Source organism: Coregonus clupeaformis, chromosome 30 (assembly GCF_020615455.1).
Source record: "Coregonus clupeaformis isolate EN_2021a chromosome 30, ASM2061545v1, whole genome shotgun sequence".
Classification (NCBI taxonomy): domain Eukaryota; kingdom Metazoa; phylum Chordata; class Actinopteri; order Salmoniformes; family Salmonidae; genus Coregonus; species Coregonus clupeaformis.
This window is the reverse complement of record NC_059221.1, coordinates 20,135,930-20,157,668: the sequence shown is the minus strand read 5'-3', so window position 1 is coordinate 20,157,668 and position 21,739 is coordinate 20,135,930. Positions and strand designations below refer to the sequence as shown.

General features: G+C 47.0%; 1 protein-coding gene across 4 annotated transcripts in view; it reads left to right on the top strand.

Moving 5' to 3' along the window:
• Window positions 1-21,739, top strand: part of LOC121545683 (DNA (cytosine-5)-methyltransferase 3A) — a 47,687-nt gene that overhangs the window by 12,335 nt on the left and 13,613 nt on the right. For all 4 annotated transcript variants that reach the window (XM_041856435.1, XM_041856433.1, XM_041856434.1 and 1 more), the window contains exons 2-6: window positions 9,103-9,243; window positions 18,258-18,403; window positions 18,565-18,778; window positions 19,486-21,293; window positions 21,446-21,623. In XM_041856435.1, the coding sequence (XP_041712369.1) occupies window positions 9,114-9,243; window positions 18,258-18,403; window positions 18,565-18,778; window positions 19,486-21,293; window positions 21,446-21,623 (2,476 nt within the window). In that variant the 5' untranslated portion in view covers window positions 9,103-9,113. The remainder of the gene's footprint in view (window positions 1-9,102; window positions 9,244-18,257; window positions 18,404-18,564; window positions 18,779-19,485; window positions 21,294-21,445; window positions 21,624-21,739) is intronic.

The window sequence follows — 21,739 nt, the reverse complement described above, 5'->3', positions numbered from 1 at the left end:
GATTGCACCGGAGCCTTCTCAGGATGAGTCTTGCCTCTCCGTTTCCGAGGTACTCGGGTTATCCTCTCCTGAGACTCTCTCCAGAGTGGGTAAAAGGCTGGGCAGTCTCGTCCAATTAGGACAGGGACGGGGAGGGAATCAACCACCCCCGCCGTCGTGTGTATGGTTCCCCGTGTGCTGGTCATTGTAAGTTCAGTAATGGGGTATTCTCTGGTGTCCCCATGGACACAGGAAACTGGGAGGACTTTCCCCGGGGGTCAGACACGTTGGGCCCACCAAATCCTTACGCACCAGGGTGGCCCGGCTACCAGAATCCAGTAAGGCCTCCACATCATGGTGATTCACAGTTACCGGGCAGGTGGGGGGTCGATCGGGGCCGCCATCTACGACTCCCAAGAGCGAGGCAAAACGGTGTGTGGGTGCTGAGCTGGAGGACTCCGCAGTGGGCATAGGTTCCTCGGCTGGTTTCCCACACTGCCAGGAGATATGTCCCATCTCCCCACACCGGTAACACTGTCGAGTTTCCCCCTCCTGGTGTACTCTTCTTGGACCCGCCTGGTTTCTGGCTCCCCCTGGAGCCGGGATAAGTCCTGACGTGGCTGGGTTCGAGACCTTGGGGTCCTTTGGACGGGTTCTTCCCATTTGTGGTGGGGCCGCACTCCTGGGGTCTTTTCGGGAAGCATTCAGCATCTCCGCTGTGGCCTGGTACTTTTCCACAGCTTCCACGGTCAGATCAGCCGTGGTCAAGGCCTGTTGACTGATGAACCGTTTTGCCTCATAAGGCAGGGCGCGTAGGTAACGATCCACCACAACGGCCTCCACCACCGCCGCTGCTGTATTCCTCTGCGGATCCAGCCATTTCCTTGCGATTCGGACAAGTTCATGCATCTGCGCCCGAGGAGGTTGGTCTGGTTGGAAGGTCCAGCTGTGAAAGCGCTGGGCCATACCAAACTTTGTGAGTCCATATCTGCTGAGGATCTCAGACTTCAGGGCATCATAGTCAGTAACCTGGTCAGGGCCCAGGTCCCGGACAGCATTCAGCGCTTCCCCGGTTAGAAAGGGGGCTAACAGACCAACCCACTGTTGCTTGGGCCAGGCTTCCCTAGTGGCCGTGGCCTCAAATGCATGCAGGTATGCCTCAATGTCATCGGTAGCTCCCATCTTAGATATAAAGTCACTTGCCTTTATTGGGCGGGTATTTTGGACCACCCTCTGTCTCTGCAACTGCAATTCCTCTGCCTTCAGAAGGTTGGCTTTCTTTTGCTCCTCCAAGAGAGCCACGTTTGCTTGCATCTGGGCTTGCTGGCCAGCAACAAGGGCTTTCAATATGTCCTCCATTTCAGTCGGGCGGGGAGCCTACGGCCAACTTGGAAAACTGGGTGATCAAACCTTCGGTATCCTCCTCTGACATGCACTATTAACGCTTGAGCGTGCCTGTATTCTCCACCATCTGTGATGTCACGAGAGGCTACACAGCTTTCAGCGGGATTGCTCAAGTAGTGCAAGGAGACCAGGTTCAACCAAAACAAGGATTTTATTAAAGGTCTTGGGAAACTAACGAAATTATAACACAATACTGTTCTCTGGTGGCTCTTAAGGGCTAACAGTTCAGGGATGTCTCTTCCACATCCAAAATCATACCTCTCCCTCGCCCAAATAACTTTTCCCCAGTCTTACTGTCTTCCACGTTGCAGCTAGTGGCCAACCCAGCAAAACGTCCTTCCAAATGTCCCACACGTATTTCCACAGGTGCATATATCCAAAGGTGAGTATTTCCCAAAGGTAAGTATCTCCAAATCCTTATATTCCTCATGGAAGTGGACGTGCAGCACTCTTGTCCTCCAGAGAGCCCAGCTTGGAGACCGTGTCTCTTCCCTTCAACAAACCTCCAGCTCATCAGCTCCTGATTGGTTTCAGCTGCGTGGGAAGATTGGCCATAGAGGGTTGGAGTTCCCGACCATACCAGCAGATGGAGCCATAGCTGTCTGGGTTTGCAGCCATCTCAGGGGGATGTAACGTCCCTCCAGGACACAGCCTCTCGTGACATCACAATATATACATAATAATCTATTTTCATGTTGTTTATGAACTCAGGTTGACGATGTTATTTAAAAGACAGAACAAAATATTACAAATGAAATAAATAGAAAGTGATGTAAACTGATGGACAATATTCAGTCTTATTATAGGTGTAATATTTGTCAACCATTTCACAGATGTAAAAGTTAATCAAATATATTTTGTTGTTTAAATCTTGTATTCATTATTGGTGTTATTGCTTTCCACCCTGTTAAGCTTAATTCCACACTGTTAGGTCGGTATTTAAAAATCATAATTTAACAATACCATCAAATGTTCTGCATATCTTTGTGGTAACTTGTGTAGCTAGAAGGGGTCAACTAAACATGTAGAAATGTTGAGCAGATTATATTGTTATTCACTCTTATAAAAACAAATACAGTGGGGAAAAAAAGTATTTAGTCAGCCACCAATTGTGCAAGTTCTCCCACTTAAAAAGATGAGAGAGGCCTGTAATTTTCATCATAGGTACACGTCAACTATGACAGACAAAATGAGATTTTTTTTCCCAGAAAATCACATTGTAGGATTTTTAATGAATTTATTTGCAAATTATGGTGGAAAATAAGTATTTGGTCAATAACAAAAGTTTCTCAATACTTTGTTATATACCCTTTGTTGGCAATGACACAGGTCAAACGTTTTCTGTAAGTCTTCACAAGGTTTTCACACACTGTTGCTGGTATTTTGGCCCATTCCTCCATGCAGATCTCCTCTAGAGCAGTGATGTTTTGGGGCTGTCGCTGGGCAACACGGACTTTCAACTCCCTCCAAAGATGTTCTATGGGGTTGAGATCTGGAGACTGGCTAGGCCACTCCAGGACCTTGAAATGCTTTTTACGAAGCCACTCCTTCGTTGCCCGGGCGGTGTGTTTGGGATCATTGTCATGCTGAAAGACCCAGCCACGTTTCATCTTCAATGCCCTTGCTGATGGAAGGAGGTTTTCACTCAAAATCTGACGATACATGGCCCCATTCATTCTTTCCTTTACATGGATCAGTCGTCCTGGTCCCTTTGCAGAAAAACAGCCCCAAAGCATGATGTTTCCACCCCCATGCTTCACAGTAGGTATGGTGTTCTTTGGATGCAACTCAGCATTCTTTGTCCTCCAAACACGACGAGTTGAGTTTTTACCAAAAAAGTTCTATTTTGGTTTCATCTGACCATATGACATTCTCCCAATCCTCTTCTGGATCATCCAAATGCACTCTAGCAAACTTCAGACGGGCCTGGACATGTACTGGCTTAAGCAGGGGGACACGTCTGGCACTGCAGGATTTGAGTCCCTGGCGGCGTAGTGTGTTACTGATGGTAGGCTTTGTTACTTTGGTCCCAGCTCTCTGCAGGTCATTCACTAGGTCCCCCCGTGTGGTTCTGGGATTTTTGCTCACCGTTCTTGTGATCATTTTGACCCCCATGAGGTGAGATCTTGCGTGGAGCCCCAGATCGAGGGAGATTATCAGTGGTCTTGTATGTCTTCCATTTCCTAATAATTGCTCCCACAGTTGATTTCTTCAAACCAAGCTGCTTACCTATTGCAGATTCAGTCTTCCCAGCCTGGTGCAGGTTTACAATTTTGTTTCTGGTGTCCTTTGACAGCTCTTTGGTCTTGGCCATAGTGGAGTTTGGAGTGTGACTGTTTGAGGTTGTGGACAGGTGTCTTTTATACTGATAACAAGTTCAAACAGGTGCCATTAATACAGGTAACGAGTGGGGGACAGAGGAGCCTCTTAAAGAAGAAGTTACAGGTCTGTGAGAGCCAGAAATCTTGCTTGTTTGTAGGTGACCAAATACTTATTTTCCACCATAATTTGCAAATAAATTCATTAAAAATCCTACAATGTGATTTTCTGGATTTTTTTTTCTCAATTTGTCTGTCATAGTTGACGTGTACCTATGATGAAAATTACAGGCCTCTCTCATCTTTTTAAGTGGGAGAACTTGCACAATTGGTGGCTGACTAAATACTTTTTTTCCCCACTGTATATATATATGGTGCAAATCAAGCGCTCGTTCTGAAAAGTTTCACTCAATAATCGTGGCCCCGTGTAGCTCAGTTGGTAGAGCATGGCGCTTGCAACGCCCGGGTTGTGGGTTCGATTCCCACGCGGAGCCAGTATGAAAAAATGTATGCACTCACTAACTGTAAGTCGCTCTGGATAAGAGCGTCTGCTAAATGAGTAAAATGTAATGAAGAAAAAAATGTATGTGATAGAATAAGGGATATTTGATGTCTTAGATATTTTTTTATCTAGATATGTACTGTACATGCATTGTTAACACTTTCAGATAGTTCCACCCTGTTAGGGACATACAAATAACTATCTCATGGTCCATGTGTGAACAATCTGCCTATAATTATTAGGATTTAAGTGCCTGAGCTTGACCAATATGTTTTTCTGAATGTCAAACATGTCATTTTCTGATAGAAAACAACAACAACAAAATATATATACAGTACCAGTCAAAAGTTTGGACACACCTACTCATTCAAGGGTTTTTCTTTATTTTTACTATTTTCTACATTGTAGAATAATAGTGAAGATATCAAAACTATGAAATAACACATATGGAATCATGTAGTAACCATAAAAGTGTTAAACAAATCAAAATATATTTTATATTTGAGATTCTTCAAAGTAGCCACCCTTTGCCTTGATGACAGCTTTGCACACTCTTGGCATTCTCTCAACCAGCTTCATGAGGTAGTCACCTGGAATACATTTAAATTAACTTGTGGAATTTCTTTCCTTCTTAATGCGTTTGAGCCAATAAGTTGTGTTGTGACAAGGTAGGGTTGGTATACAGAAGATAGCCCTATTTGGTAAAATACCAAGTCCATATTATGGCAAGAACAGCTCAAATAAGCAAAGAGAAACGACAGTCCATCATTACGTTAAGACAGTCTGGAAAAAGTTTATTCAAGTGCAGTCTCAAAAACCATCAAGTGCTATGATGAAACTGGCTTTCATGAGGACCGCCACAGGAAAGGAAGACCCAGAGTTACCTCTGCTGCAGAGGATAAGTTCATTAGAGTTACCAGCCTCAGAAATTGCATCCCAAATAAATGCTTCACAGAGTTCAAGTAACAGACACATCTCACCCGACTAGAATCACCACTCTCGACGGGTCTGACCTAGAGTATGTGGACAACTACAAATACCTAGGTGTCTGGTTAGACTGTAAACTCTCCTTCCAGACTCACATTAAGAATCTCCAATCCAAAGTTAAATCTAGAATCGGCTTCCTATTTCGCAACAAAGCCTCCTTCACTCATGCTGCCAAACATGCCCTCGTAAAACTGACTATCCTACCGATCCTTGACTTCGGCGATATAGCCTCCAACACTCTACTCAGCAAATTGGATGTAGTCTATCACAGTGCCATCCGTTTTGTCTCCAAAGCCCCATACACTACCCACCACTGTGACCTGTACGCTCTTGTTGGCTGGTACTCACTACATGTTCGTCGTCAAACCCACTGGCTCCAGGCCATCTATAAATCACTGCTAGGCAAATCCCCGCCTTATCTTAGCTCATTGGTCACCATAGCAGCACCCACCCGTAGTCTGCGCTCCAGCAGGTATATCTCACTGGTCATTCCCAAAGCCAACACCTCCTTTGGCCGCCATTCCTTCCAGTTCTCTGCTGCCAATGACTGGAACGAATTGCAAAAATCTCTGAAGCTGGAGACTCTTATCTCCCTCACTAACTTTAAGTGTCAGTTGTCAGAGCACCTTACCGATCACTGCACCTGTACACAGCCCATCTGAAATTAGCCCACCCAACTACCTCATCCCTATATTGTTATTTATTTTGCTCTTTTGCACCCCAGTATCTCTATTTGCACATAATCTCTTGCACATCTAGCATTCCAGTGTTAATACTAATTGTAATTATTTTGCACTATAGCCTATTTATTGCCTTACCTCCATAACTTGCTACATTTGCACACACTGTATATATATATTTTCTGTTGTATTTTTTTGACTTTATGTTTTTTTACCCCATATGTAACTCTGTGTTGTTGTTTTTATCGCACTGCTATGCTTTATCTTGGCCAGGTCGCAGTTGTAAATGAGAACTTGTTCTCAACTGGCTTACCTGGTTAAATAAAGGTGAAATAAATAAATAAACTGTTCAGAGGAGACTGCGTGAATCAGGCCTTCATGGTCGAATTGCTGCAAAGAAACCACTACTAAAGGACAACTGATAATAAGAAGAGACTTGCTTGGGCCAAGAAACACGAGCAATGGACATTAGATCGGTGGAAATCTGTCCTTTGGTCTGATGAGTACAAATGTGAGATTTTTTGTTCCAACCGCTGTGTCTTTGTGAGACGCAGAGTAGGTGAACTGATTATTTCCGCATGTGTGGTTCCCACTGTGAAGCATGGGGGAGGAGGTGTGATGGTGTGGGGGTGCTTTGCTTAGAATTCAAGGCACACTTAACCAGCGTGGCTACCACAGCATTCTGCAGCGATACGCCATCCCATCTGGTTGCGCTTAGTGGGACTATCATTTGTTTTTCAACAGGACAATGGCCCAACACACCTCCAGGCTGTGTAAGGGCAATTTGACCAAGAAGGATAGTGATGGAGTGCTGCATCAGATGACCTGGCCTCCACAATCACCCGACCTCAACCCAGTTGAGATGGTTTGGGATGAGTTGGATCGCAGAGTGAAGGAAAAGCAGCCAACAAGTGCTCAGCATATATGGCAACTCCTTCAAGACTGTTGGAAAAGCATTCCAGGTGAAGCTGGTTGAGAGAATGCCAAGATTGATTAAAGCTGTCATCAAGGCAAAGGGTGGCTACTTTGAAGAATCTGAAATATAAAATATATTTTGATTTGTTTAACACTTTTTTGGTTACTACATGATTCCATATGTGTTATTTCATAGTTTTGATGTCTTCACTATCATTGTACAATGTAGAAAATAGTAAAAATAAAGAAAACCCTTGAATGAGTAGGTGTGTCCAAATTTTGACTGGTACTGTATATTATTAAGTATTTCATTCTAGGCTGTGTATTTACATTCATAACTGAAAGCCCTCCAAACCATGATCATACAGTGCATTCGGAAAGTATTCAGACCCCTTCACTTTTTCCACATTTTGTTACGTTACAGCCTTATTCTAAAATTGATGAAATAAATAAAAATCCTCATCAATCTACACACAATATCACATAATGACAAAGCAAAAACAGTGTTTTTGAAATGTTTGCTAATTTATAAAATAAAATAAAATCCCTTATTTACATAAGTATTCAGACCCTTTGCTATGAGACTCGAAATTGAGCTCAGGTGCATCCTGTTTCCATTAATCATCCTTGAGATGTTTCTACAACTTGATTGGAGTCCACCTGGGGTCAATTCAATTGATTGGACATGATTTGGAAAGGCACACACCTGTCTATATAAAGTTCCACTGTTGACAGTGCATGTCAGAGCAAAAACCAAGCCGTGAGGTCGAAGGAATTGTTTGTAGAGCTCCGAGACAGGATTGTGTCGAGGCACAGATATGGGGAAGGGCACCAAAACATTTCTGTAGCATTGAAGGTCCCCAAGAACACAGTGGCCTCCATCATTCTTAAATGGAAGAAGTTTGAAACCACCAAGACTCTTCCTAGAGCTGGCTGCCCGGCCAAACTGAGCAATCGGGGGAGAAGGGCCTTGGTCAGGGAGGTGACCATGAACCTGATGGTCACTCTGGCAGAGCTCCAGAGTTCCTCTGTGGAGATGGGAGAACCTTAAAGAAGGACAACCATCTATGCAGCACTCCACCAATCAGGCCTTTATGGTAGAGTGGCGAGACGGAAGCCACGCCTCAGTAAAAGGCAAATGACAGCCCGCTTGGAGTTTGCCAAAAGGCACCTAAAGGACTCTCAGACCATGAGAAACAAGATTCTCTGGTCTAAAGAAACCAAGATTGAACTCTTTGGCCTGAATGCCAAGTGTCACGTCTGGAGGAAACCTGGCACCATCCCTATGGTGAAACATGGTGGTGGCAGCATCATGCTGTGGGGATGTTTTTCAGCGACAGGGACTGGGTGACTAGTCAGGATCGAGGGAAAGATGAACGGAGCAAAACCTGCTCCAGAGCGCTCAGGACCTCAAACTGGGGCGAAAGTTCACCGTCCAACAGGACAACGCAGGAGTGGCTTCGGGACAAGTCTCTGAATGTCCTTGAGTGGCTCAGCCAGAGCCCGAAGTTGAACCTGATCGAACATCTCTGGAAAGACCTGAAAATAGCTGTGCAGCGACGCTCCCCATCCAACCTGACAGAGCCTGAGAGGATCTGCATAGAAAATTGGGAAACTCCCCAAATACAGGTGTGCCAACCTTGTAGCGTCATACCAAAGAAGAATCAAGGCTGTAATCGCTGCCAATGGTGCTTCAACAAAGTACTGAGTAAAGGGTCTGAATACTTATGTAAATGTTATATTTCTGTTTTTCAAAATATTTTTGCTTTGTCATTATGGGGTATTGTGTATAGATTGATGAGAGAGAAAAAAAACGATTTAATCCATTTTACAATAAGTCTGTAATGTAACAAAATGTGGAAAAAGTAAAGGGGTCTGAATACTTTCCAAATGCACTATATATATATATATATATATATATATATATATATATATTTATACTTTTCCTCCCAAAAGTTGAGGTCCAAAAGATAGGAATGATCCTGATAGGCACATCAGTTGGTATGACAACATAGAGCTGTGTCCCTTCCTATGAGATACTGGTCCCCATCTTATTTTTGCCTGATTGGGGGCTGTTATGGCTTCAGATTACAGATTTACTATTGTCAAGAAGAAGAAAAATGTGACCCTGGTAAATACACATTTGACACACGGAAATATAGGCTTAAATACAGGATTGTCATTTAGTTGTTGGTGTATAATATTTTAAACCAGCACTTGTGTTTAAATAATTACACACAGGTGCAAATGTTCGATTTAAAAGAAAGAAATGCTATGATGTCCATGTGAAACTTCTCTGTGTTGTGTAATTTTCTAGGTAACAGAAAAATGGCGACAAATGTGGACCCGGACCAGACATCAGATGCCACTGCAGAGAAATGCAGCCGTTTTGAGCTGCTGGAGTGGCTCAACAAGACCCTGGACATCAAATTCACCAGGTTGGAGCAGATATGTTCAGGTACGGTTTCATTAGTACCCCTTTTCCAAACATGACAACTTTTTGCCGCCTTTTCTTTATATCTGAAAGGTATTGCCGGCAACAAAGCCTGTACTTTTATTTCCGCCAACCGACCTAGTCATGATTGCGGTAATGTATTTAAAATTCCCACTAACCCCTCAGTATAAACATAGCTTTTCACCGTTTTTGTCCGACATCAAACCTGTTCTTGTCAATCACAAAGCTTCACAGAAATGCTTTTAATTAATGCATTTATTTTCTCCATTTAAATGTATCTAGTTATGTCCTTTAGCTGTTCTTGTCTATTGTCACAGAAATGCTTTGGCATTTAGCCTGGTGGAACGCACACTGTCATTTCATCTTTTTTTCTTGACTTTGACAGGTAAATATTTAAAGGCCCTTTATTAGCTAAATACAGTGGGGGGGAAAAGTATTTAGTCAGCCACCAATTGTGCAAGTTCTCCCACTTAAAAAGATGAGAGAGGCCTGTAATTTTCATCATAGGTACACGTCAACTATGACAGACAAATTTAGAATTTTTTTCCAGAAAATCACATTGTAGGATTTTTAATGAATTTATTTGCAAATTATGGTGGAAAATAAGTATTTGGTCACCTACAAACAAGCAAGATTTCTGGCTCTCACAGACCTGTAACTTCTTCTTTAAGAGGCTCCTCTGTCCTCCACTCGTTACCTGTATTAATGGCACCTGTTTGAACTTATCATCAGTATAAAAGACACCTGTCCACAACCTCAAACAGTCACACTCCAAACTCCACTATGGCCAAGACCAAAGAGCTGTCAAAGGACACCAGAAACAAAATTGTAGACCTGCACCAGGCTGGGAAGACTAAATCTGCAATAGGTAAGCAGCTTGGTTTGAAGAAATCAACTGTGGGAGCAATTATTAGGAAATGAAAGACATACAAGACCACTGATAATCTCCCTCGATCTGGGGCTCCACACAAGATCTCACCCCGTGGGGTCAAAATGATCACAAGAACGGTGAGCAAATATCCCAGAACCACACGGGGGGACCTAGTGAATGACCTGCAGAGAGCTGGGACCAAAGTAACAAAGCCTACCATCAGTAACACACTATGCCGCCAGTGACTCAAATCCTGCAGTGCCAGACGTGTCCCCCTGCTTAAGCCAGTACATGTCCAGGCCCGTCTGAAGTTTGCTAGAGTGCATTTGGATGATCCAGAAGAGGATTGGGAGAATGTCATATGGTCAGATGAAACCAAAATAGAACTTTTTGTTAAAAACTCAACTCGTCGTGTTTGGAGGACAAAGAATGCTGAGTTGCATCCAAAGAACACCATACCTACTGTGAAGCATGGGGGTGGAAACATCATGCTTTGGGGCTGTTTTTCTGCAAAGGGACCAAGACGACTGATCCGTGTAAAGGAAAGAATGAATGGGGCCATGTATCGTGAGATTTTGAGTGAAAACCTCCTTCCATCAGCAAGGGCATTGAAGATGAAACGTGGCTGGGTCTTTCAGCATGACAATGATCCCAAACACACCGCCCGGGCAACGAAGGAGTGGCTTCGTAAGAAGCATTTCAAGGTCGTGGAGTGGCCTAGCCAGTCTCCAGATCTCAACCCCATAGAAAATCTTTGGAGGGAGTTGAAAGTCCGTGTTGCCCAGCCACAGCCCCAAAACATCACTGCTCTAGAGGAGATCTGCATGGAGGAATGGGCCAAAATACCAGCAACAGTGTGTGAAAACCTTGTGAAGACTTACAGAAAACGTTTGACCTGTGTCATTGCCAACAAAGGGTATACAACAAAGTATTGAGAAACTTTTGTTATTGACCAAATACTTATTTTCCACCATAATTTGCAAATAAATTCATTAAAAATCCTACGTGATTTTCTGGATTTTTAAAAATAATTTTGTCTGTCATAGTTGACGTGTACCTATGATGAAAATTACAGGCCTCTCTCATCTTTTTAAGTGGGAGAACTTGCACAATTGGTGGCTGACTAAATACTTTTTTCCCCCACTGTATTTAGCTAATAAATGATGGGTTAATATGCATAGGTTTCTAACTTAAACTACAAATCGCTAAGAGCCTATCTGTCTTCAGCCAAAATAACTGGTGGGGAGTTTGAAAGGAGAGAAAGCGCGCAATGGTGTGATCACATCCAACGTGGATCAAAAAAGCTACTTTCTGAAATGTATATTTCTTTACATGATCAGAAAGAGAAGATTCTAATGGTTCTACAGCAAAGAAAATTAGGACATGGGCTCTGTTTTAAAATACACTGTCACATTCGTTGTATAAAGGATTGGACCAAGGTGCAGCGTGGTATGCGTACATGTTTAATTTATTAAATAAACACTTGACAAAATAACAAAAGCAACTGACCGTGAAGTTCTAAACGCTAACAGCAACAAGCCTAAACTGAAACGGAAACAAGATCCCACAACTAAAGGTATGCTAAATGGCTGCCTAAGTATGATCCCCAATCAGAGACAACGATGGACAGCTGCCTCTGATTGGGAACCACACCCGGCCAACATAGAAATAGAATACACTAGATTCTATCCAAATCACACCCTGACCTAACCAAACAGAGAATACAGGTGATCTCTAAGGTCAGGGCGTGACATACACTTTTTTTGTCATATGACAGCGGTTCCACACGGTCTGTGACACTCAATTTTTGTGGGAAAGATATTATTTATATTTTATTCTGTTATAATCTATTATATTAATTCTTACTATAAAATATATGTGGGTTGACTGTGATCAGAGCAGTGGAATGAATGTAAGTGTGTCTTGTCTGTTTAATGAACAAAATAATAACTATTTAATTAATTTGCATGGCGCAGCCATGTAGTATAATTCAACTCAAAATATACTATTCTATTCTTTTGAAAGAAAATTGTATTAGTCTTATAATGTTTCTTAGGACCTGCATAAACAAATAAATAATGCATTTCTTTGTGATGGTGTATACTTTGCCACGCATTAAATCATGAACATTATATTGTTGTTGTCCGACATCAAACTTGTCCTTGTCATAATGAAAAAGTATAAACACAAAAACGGCACATGACATCGCAGCAGCCGGGTCCAAATAGCAACGTTACATGCTCAATTTATGTCACAAAAAAAACCATCAGTTTTAAAATGTATTTAGGATATGTCACTCTAACAAGCCAGGCAACTAAAAGCAATAGACAATATTTTGGTTTGTTGCTAGCTTGTTAGCTAGTTAGCTATCTAGCTGGCTAGCCAGCTCAGATATTACCAGAACATTGTCAAGGATGTTGTAAGTGGGTGTGGTGGTGGAATCAGGCGCAGGACGCAGAAGTATAGTTCCAAAGACTTTAGTGAAATCTCTCACCGTGCAAACATTAAATAGCCCGAAGGCAAAACTCCGCGCGCAGGCGAAACAAAACGGGCGCACAGACAGGTGCGACAAAACTCTCCAAACTATGGAGGACAGCTCTACCGAGCAAATAGTCAAAACATCCAGCAACAAAGCACGACAGTGAAAACAATCACACACAACACTAACACAAACCCAAGGAGAACTTATAGGACACTAATTACCTAAACGAAAACAGGTGTGACAACAATTAGACAAAAGCAAACGAACATAGAAACATGCAACGGTGGCAGCTAGTATTCCGGAGACAACGAACGCCGAAGCCTGCCCGAGCAAGGAAGAGAGGCAGCCTCGGCCGAAACCGTGACAGTACCCCCCCTTGACGCGCGGCTCCAGACGTGCGCTGACTCCGGCCTCGGGGACGACCAGGAGGACGCGGAGCAGGATGCGTCGGGTGCCCACGATGGAATTCCGTCAGGAGAGACGGGTCCAAAATGTCCCTCCTTGGCACCCAGCACCGCTCCTCCGGGCCGTACCCCTCCCACTCCACTAGATATTGGAGACCCCCCATCCGACATCTCGAATCCAAGATGGACCGCACGGAGTACGCCGGTGCCCCCTCGATGTCCAATGGGGGCGGAGGAGTCTCCCTGATCTCACTTTCTTGGAGTGGGCCAGCTACCACCGGCCTGAGAAGAGACACATGGAACGAGGGGTTAATACTTTTATATTCAACAGGTAGTTGTAATTTGTAACACACCTCGTTCAACCTTCTCAGGACTTTAAATGGCCCTACAAACCGCCGACCCAGTTTCCGACAGGGCAGGCGGAGGGGCAGGTTTCTGGTAGAGAGCCAGACTCGATCACCAGGTGCGTACACCGGTCCCTCACTGCGGTGGAGATCGGCGCTCGCCTTATGACGCCGGAGGGCCCGCTGCAGGTGGACGTGTGCAGCGTTCCATGTCTCCTCCGAGCGCCGCACCCACTCATCCACCGCAGGAGCCTCGATCTGGCTCTGCTGCCAAGGTGCCAGAACCGGCTGGTAACCTAACACACATTGGAAAGGGGTTAGGTTAGTGGAGGAATGGCGTAGGGAATTCTGGGCCATTTCGGCCCAGGGAACGTACCTTGCCCACTCCTCTGGCCGGTCCTGGCAGTATGTTCTAAGAAACCTACCCACATCCTGGTTCACACGTTCCACCTGCCCATTACTCTCCGGGTGGTAACCTGAGGTGAGGCTCACCGAGACCCCCAATCGCTCCATAAAAGCTCTCCAGACTCTGGAGGTAAATTGGGGACCTCGATCAGACACAATATCCTCGGGTACCCCGTAGTGCCGGAACACATGGGTGAATAGTGCTTCGGCGGTTTGCAGGGCAGTAGGAAGGCCCGGCATGGGGAGCAAACGACAGGCCTTAGAAAACTGGTCCACAACGACCAGTATAGTGGTATTCCCCTGTGAAGGAGGAAGGTCAGTTAGGAAATCCACCGAGAGGTGAGACCATGGTCGTTGTGGAACGGGCAGGGGTAGTAACTTACCCCTAGGCAGATGTCTAGGCGCCTTACACTGGGCGCACACCGAGCAGGAGGAAACATAAACCCTCACATCCCTCGCCAACGTGGGCCACCAGTACTTGGCACTAAGACAGTGCACTGTCTGGCCGATACCAGGATGTCCAGAGGAGGGTGACGTGTGAGCCCAATAGATCAATCGATCCCGAACCTCGAGCGGAACGTACTTCCGACCCTCCGGGCATTGAGGTGGACTAGGGTCGGTGCGTAACGCTCGCTCGAGTTCAGCATCGACCTCCCACACTACCGGTGCCACCAGACACGACTCCGGCAGTATGGGAGTGGGCTCCACGGACCTCTCCTCCGTGTCATACCACCGAGACAGTGCGTCTGCCTTACCATTCTGTGACCCAGGGATGTACGTGATCTTGAATGTGAACCGGGTCAAAAACATATTCCACCTCGCCTGGCGAGGGTTCAGCCTCCTCGCTGCCCGGATGTACTCCAGGTTACGGTGGTCCGTCAAAATGAGGAAAGGGTGTTGAGCCCCCTCAAGCCAGTGCCTCCACACCTTTAGGGCCTGTACCACGGCTAACAGCTCCCTGTCCCCTACGTCATAGTTTCGCTCCGCCGGACTGAGCTTCTTGGAATAAAAAGCACAGGGGCGGAGTTTAGGTGGCGCGCCGGACCGTTGCGAAAGCACGGCTCCTATACCGGCCTCTGACGCGTCCACCTCTACCTGAAATGGCAAAGAGGGATCCGGATGCGCCAGCACCGGGGCCGAGGTAAACAGGTCCTTCAGCCTCCCAAACGCCCTGTCCGCCTCGGCAGACCACTGCAGACGCACCGGACCCCCCTTCAAAAGAGACGTGATGGGAGCTGCCACCTGTCCAAAACCCCCGGATAAACCTCCGGTAGTAATTCGCAAACCCCAAAAACTGCTGCACCTCCTTCACAGTGGTTGGTGTTTGCCAATTACGCACGGCTGACACCCGGTCTACCTCCATCTTCACCCCTGACGCAGACAACTGATACCCCAAAAAGGAGACCGACTCCTGGAAAAACAGACACTTCTCTGCCTTGACATAAAGGTCGTGCTCCACCAGCCTCCGCAACACTCTGCGCACCAGGGCCACATGCTCGACTCGGGTAGGCGAGTACACGAGAATGTCATCTATGTACACAACCACCCCCTGCCCCTGCATGTCCCTGAAGATCTCATCCACGAATGATTGGAAAACTGACGGAGCGTTCATCAACCCGTATGGCATGACAAGATACTCGTAATGGCCCGAGGTGGTACTAAAGGCTGTCTTCCATTCATCGCCCTCCCTGATGCGCACCAAGTTGTACGCGCTCCTGAGATCTAATTTAGTGAAGAAACACGCCCCATGCAATGACTCAGTCATGGTCGCAATCAGCGGGAGTGGATAACTGTACTTCACCGTGATCTGATTGAGACCACGGTAATCGATGCACGGGCGTAACCCACCATCCTTTTTCTTCACAAAAAAGAAATTAGAGGACGCAGGGGAAGTGGAAGGCCGTATGTATCCTTGTCTCAGAGATTTGTCTATGTAAGTCTCCATAGCTTTCTTCTCCTCCTGAGACAGAGGATACACATGGCTCCGTGGGAGCGCAGCTCCTGCCTGGAGGTCTATCGCACAATCTCCCTGCCTATGGGGCGGCAACCGCGTCGCCCTCGACTTACTAAACGCAATAGCCAAATCCCCATACTCAGGGGGAACGTGCAATGCGGGCACCTGGTTTGGACTCTCCACCGAGGTAGCCCCTACGGAAACGCCCAAACATCGACCCACACACTGAGCAGACCACTCCATCAGAGCTCTCTCCTGCCACGAAATAGATGGGTTATGGGTACTCAACCAGGGCATGCCCAGCACCACCGGATACGCAGGCGAGTCGATCAGAAATAGCTGGATCATCTCCTGATGACCCCCTGCGCACACATCCTAAGTGGCGCTGTAACCTCCCTGATCAAGCCCGCACCCAACGGACGGCTATCTAGGGCATGAACGGGAAAGGAACGTCAACAGGTAGAAGGGGAATCCCTAAGGCTAAACAAAATTGCTTATCAACAAAATTCCCAGCCGCGCCTGAATCTACCAGCGCCTTATGCTGGGAATGAGGTGCTACCTGTGGAAAACGCACAGGTATACAAAAGTGTGCAACAGAGAGCTCTGGGTGAGTGGGGCGCCTACTCACCTGGAAGGACTCCCCAGTGCGGGACCTGTCGTCTTCCCCCCTAGGAGGCCATCCCCAGCACCTAGCCGCGGTGTGTCCTCCCCGACCACAGTTGGTGCAGGAGATGGACCCCCTCGTATACCGACCCCTCCTCTCTCTAGCGCCAGCGCCACCGAGCTCCATGGGACACGGCTCAGAAGCGCAGGAGGGTGAAATGGACGGACCCCCCTCGGGACGTCCGCGGGTAGCTAGCAGGGTATCCAGCCTGATGGACATGTCGACCAACTGGTCGAACGAGAGACTGGTGTCCCTACAGGCCAGCTCCCTACGGACGTCCTCACGTAGACTACATCGATAGTGATCGATGAGGGCCCGCCCATTCCACCCTGCATCCGCCGCTAGAGTGCGGAATTCTAAGGCGAACTCCTGGGCACTCCTCCTCCATTGCCGGAGGCCGAACAGACGCTCCCCCGCCGCTTTCCCCTCCGGGGGATGGTCAAACACCGCCCTGAAGCGGCGCGAGAACTCGTCGTAGGTGATGGTGTTAGAGTCTATTCTCCTCCACTCTGCGTTGGCCCATTCCAACGCTTTACCGGAAAGGCAGGAGATCAGGGCGGACACGCTCTCGTGCCCCGAGGGCGCCGGGTGCACGGTGGCCAGGTAAAGCTCCACCTGGAGAAGGAATCCCTGACACCCGGCAGCGGTCCCATCGTAGGCCCTCGGGAGCGAGAGTCGAACTCCTCTGGGTTCTGGAGCGGGAAGAGGCTGACTTGCCGATGGCGCGGGCAGGGACGATGGTAGTGGAGGTGTCCCTCGGGTCTCCCAGACTCTGATGGTGGTGATCACCTCCTGCAATGCGGACCCCATCCGCAGGATCTGGTCATCTAGCTGGAGGACCCTGTCCTCCAGCGTCGCCTGCGCTGCTTCGGCTCCTGCTGATTCCATTTAAAGGTGTGTGATTCTGTCAAGGATGTTGTAAGTGGGTGTGGTGGTGGAATCAGGCGCAGGACGCAGAAGTATAGTTCCAAAGACTTTAGTGAAATCTCTCACCGTGCAAACATTAAATAGCCCGAAGGCAAAACTCAGCGCGCAGGCGAAACAAAACGGGCGCACAGACAGGTGCGACAAAACTCTCCAAACTATGGAGGACAGCTCTACCGAGCAAATAGTCAAAACATCCAGCAACAAAGCACGACAGTGAAAACAATCACACACAACACTAACACAAACCCAAGGAGAACTTATAGGACACTAATTAAATAAACGAAAACAGGTGTGACAACAATTAGACAAAAGCAAACGAACATAGAAACATGCAACGGTGGCAGCTAGTATTCCGGAGACAACGAACGCCGAAGCCTGCCCGAGCAAGGAAGAGAGGCAGCCTCGGCCGAAACCGTGACAAACATACTGTATGTATCTGACAACATTTTATGTTGAACTGTAGCCAACTTTTTAGCCAACTTTTTATTCACTATCACAGAAAAAGGTAATTATTTAGAAATGATTTACAAGTATGGCGAGCTGCTAACTTACTGTTGTGAATGTGAAGAAATGAAAGCAGTGGAAGGTCTGAGTAATTTAGAACATGCTGCTGTCATGTCAAGTTACCATGACAATTGTAAAAATTGGGCTGTTTGAAAGGGATTCATATAAACATTATTCAATTGTTTTTACAGGCAACATACCGTGAATCCTATGTGAAATGAGTATAGATCACACTGCTCCATTGCTATGCTATAACAAAAATCGTAGAGCCGTCTACAACGCTCTTATCACATATACATTTGTGAAATGTAGACTCCTGATACTTAGTGGGCAGGTATTTTTCTCTCTATTGACTGATGAAAAGCATGTTTCACTATTGACTATTCTGTCCTGCTCTCCCTTGTTAATAGATAGTCTTAAACTTCTATTGTGTGTGTGTGTGTGTGTGTGTGTGGTGTGCAGGTTCCTGCTACTGCCAGCTAATGGACTGGCTCTTCCCTGGGTGCATCGACCTGAGCACAGTGAAGTTCCAGGCCCAGGACACACCAGACTTCTTCCACAACTACAATCTGCTTCAAGCTGGCTTCAGAAAGACTGGTGTCACCAAGGTTAGACTACACCCATACTTTCTTATCCATCACATTAACTGTAAATCAATGATTTAAAAAATGTGTACGTTAGTATTTAATAGATGGGCAGAGGGTTGGTAGGGATTCTCCCTTTGCTTCCATGTGGTATTTGCTTATTGTTCTAAATCCCTCCCCATTAGTTTGTTCCAGTGGAGGAGCTGATAAATGGAAGATTCCAGCCCAACTTCGTATTCCTGAAGTGGTTCAAGAGGTTTTTCCAGGCTAACCTGGCGGGGCAGGTGTATAACCCTGTAGAGGCTCGCCAGGGCCAGGACATCCAGCCTGCCAGACCCCCCCTCCGCTCCCCCCAGGGACTTGGCCGCAAGTCTGCCAGCCGCAACCCCAGTCAATCAGGTATCCATTCTATCACTTATCCTGAGTAGTGCTCTGCTACCTGAGCCCGACGGGCCCCGAAACTATACATCGGGTTAGGGCCGGGTAGGGCCTGTTTTTTCATCAATAGGATCACTTACATTTTGAAGCTGAGCCATTTGCTCGTGCCCTGCAGTCATATCTTACTAAGATCATAACACAGTGTCAGAAGTGCTTCAACCAGGTCAAGTATAAGACGACAAGAACATTATCAGAGTCGCAGGAGAGATTATTTCACAGAGAATAATAATGTTTGTTGAGTTTTGTCAGAGTTTAGAGTGACAAAATGTAGCTAGCTAACAGCTAAATGCTCTCTCAAGTCTTGTCATTGAGCAGCCCAAGGCGGAGCCGTTGCTATGGATACTCACACACGCAAACTAGCAGCAGAGCACATGCAGCACAGGGAGCGAGGGACAGACACAGATGAGCAGCTAATGGATACTAAGGAAGGAAGTTATCTCTGATTTCAGGCAGGGCCACATGCACCTTAAATTTGGCAGAAGCACTCGAGCCTGGGTAGGTCCTGAACGTCGCGGGCATGGGTAGGGCTCGGGCTTAAAATTCATGCCTGTGCAGGGCTCTAATCCTGAGTTGAAATGTTCTTTGTGCTGTTTATGACCTTATATTCAGGATGGAATATTGTTGATATTTTTGTGTTAATCAGTTTGTGTTTTCCTTTTTTCTGACAGTGGGGTTGGAAACCGACACGGATGAAGAAGCTTTAGGGAAGGATCAAAGAAAACATATTGTTTATGAAGATATATGGAGGGAGATACACTCCTGGGTGGGGCCCAGCACCCTGGGAGAGTTCCATGCCTACTGCAGTCTGTGTGACATGAATCTCAACATCGATCACTCAGGCCTTGTTGACCTCAAGCGTCACTCGCAGTGCAAGAGGCACCGTAAGCTTACCCTGGCTGCCAATGGATGCACTGTAAGAACAGAGGCAAGAAAGAGCAGGCAGGGCAGCATCAGCAACTGTCCACCCTGTAGTGAGTTGGTCCTGTGCTTCATTCAGGCTAACTGCGTCTCTGGTCCGTCCGCGGCTGGGGACCTGGTGTCTAACAGATACGGCCAGTATGTCCTGGGACTACAGTACCCAGAAGACATAGTGTCTGTCTGCCAAAAGACTCCTTACTGCATATACACGTACGAAGGAGTGGTGCTAGGGGAGGCTGGCATGGCTTCTGTAGTTCTAGTAGGGTATTTTGATGTGAAGGCAGCCAGACACTGCATCAGGCTGTTGGATGTCCTGCAGCGTCCAGCTGAAGACAATACTGGAGAGAAAACTGCTGCGGCTCTGGTGGAGACCTTGAAGAGGTTTGGGCTTCCTGCAGCTAACCTCGCTGCTCTCTACACAGATGGTAACGGTGCTGCCTCGGAGCAGATTTGCTCACAGCTCAGGGAACTCAACCCCAATGTGGTGGTGCTAGGTAGGCTTTATGGAGTGGCAGATGCATCCTGCCATGCTGGGGTGGTGGAGCTCACCACTCAGGCCCAGGAGCTAATTGTAGATATCTACTCCCACTACTCCTTCTGCTCCACCAAGAATGACAACCTGAAGGAACTGTTTTCCAGCATAAGCAGTATCGATGGCCTCACCCTTCCCCTCACCACCTGCTGCCTTAACTTCTGTATGTTAGCCAGGAAATTGTTGGGAATATGGACAGATCTAATCTCCCACTTCAGCTCCTTTAACAAAGAGGATGACATAGATGAGAAGGCCAAACTGATCTGCACACAACTGCAGGATCCCCAAATCAAGGCTACCTTTATGTTCCTAAACCAGGCCCTGGAGCCCCTCCGTGCCTTCCAGGAGCGACTGCACCACCATGAGGGCTCGGCCCGGGCCGACCTGGTGCAGATCCTACAGGACGCCAGCGACCTCCTGCGCTCCTATGCCTCCAGTTTCCTCCGTCCTCAAGCCGTTGTGCGCTTCCTCAAGGAACGTGATGCCTCTCTCCTCAAGAACACAAAGTTCCACCTGCCAGGGCTGGAGCTGAACGTAGGAGGGGCTGCATTGGAGGACTTCCTGTGTGAGTCATCAGAGTCAGGAAGTGAAATACTGCAGTTTTTACAGGAACAGGCTCTGTCTTTCTACACAGCACTTACAGCCAGCGTGGCGGAGGGGCTGCCTCTGAGTGACGGCGTGTTGAGGAGCATGGCCCAGCTTCTGAGCCCCCAGGGTAGGCTGAAGGTCACAGGGAAGGCGGTGGGAGAGCTGGGGGCTAAACTTGGGCTCTGCAGCTCACCTGAGGAGATCAGCCAGCTGAACAAGGAGTTCCTGGAGTACAAGCTGGCAGAGGAGGGAGAGTGGGAAGAGGGAGAAAATGGATGTGATCGGGGCGTCCAAAATGGCTCTGCAGCAACCTCGCTGGAGCAACATTGGAGCACTGTGTTGAAGGCTTCTGGGTCGACCAGCATCTTTAGGAAACTTGTTTTGACCCTCTTAGCCATGCCTTGCCCCCCACTTGAAGCTCAGAAGGTCTTCACACAGGTACGTGAAAGACAAAAAGCATCACTCACTTGTATGTCACTGTGCTCCTGCATGGAAGTTATTGTGTTGGTATTGTCCCATTTATGTTCTTATCTGCGTGTGTCTGTATCTGCATCTAGATTATTTGTGTCTGTGTCTGTCTGTGTTCTCAGGCTGTGGAGAATGGGGACGCTGCCCAGTTCACTGACAGTGTGACAGAAAGTGAGCTGGACTCCGTTCTGGAAGTAGACCTGACCAATGAACTGACCAATGACAGCGCTCTATCAGACAACAGCAGTATCAACGAGCCTGGCAGGAAGAAGAGAGGTCGTCCCAGAAAGATTCCATCAGGTAAATTGTTTCATTAGGGGACTGGAAATGGACTATAATATAATGTATTATCACTGTTTGAAATATACTGTAGTATAGAGTAGCGCACACAAGAGCCCTCAAATGCTTTTTTTAGG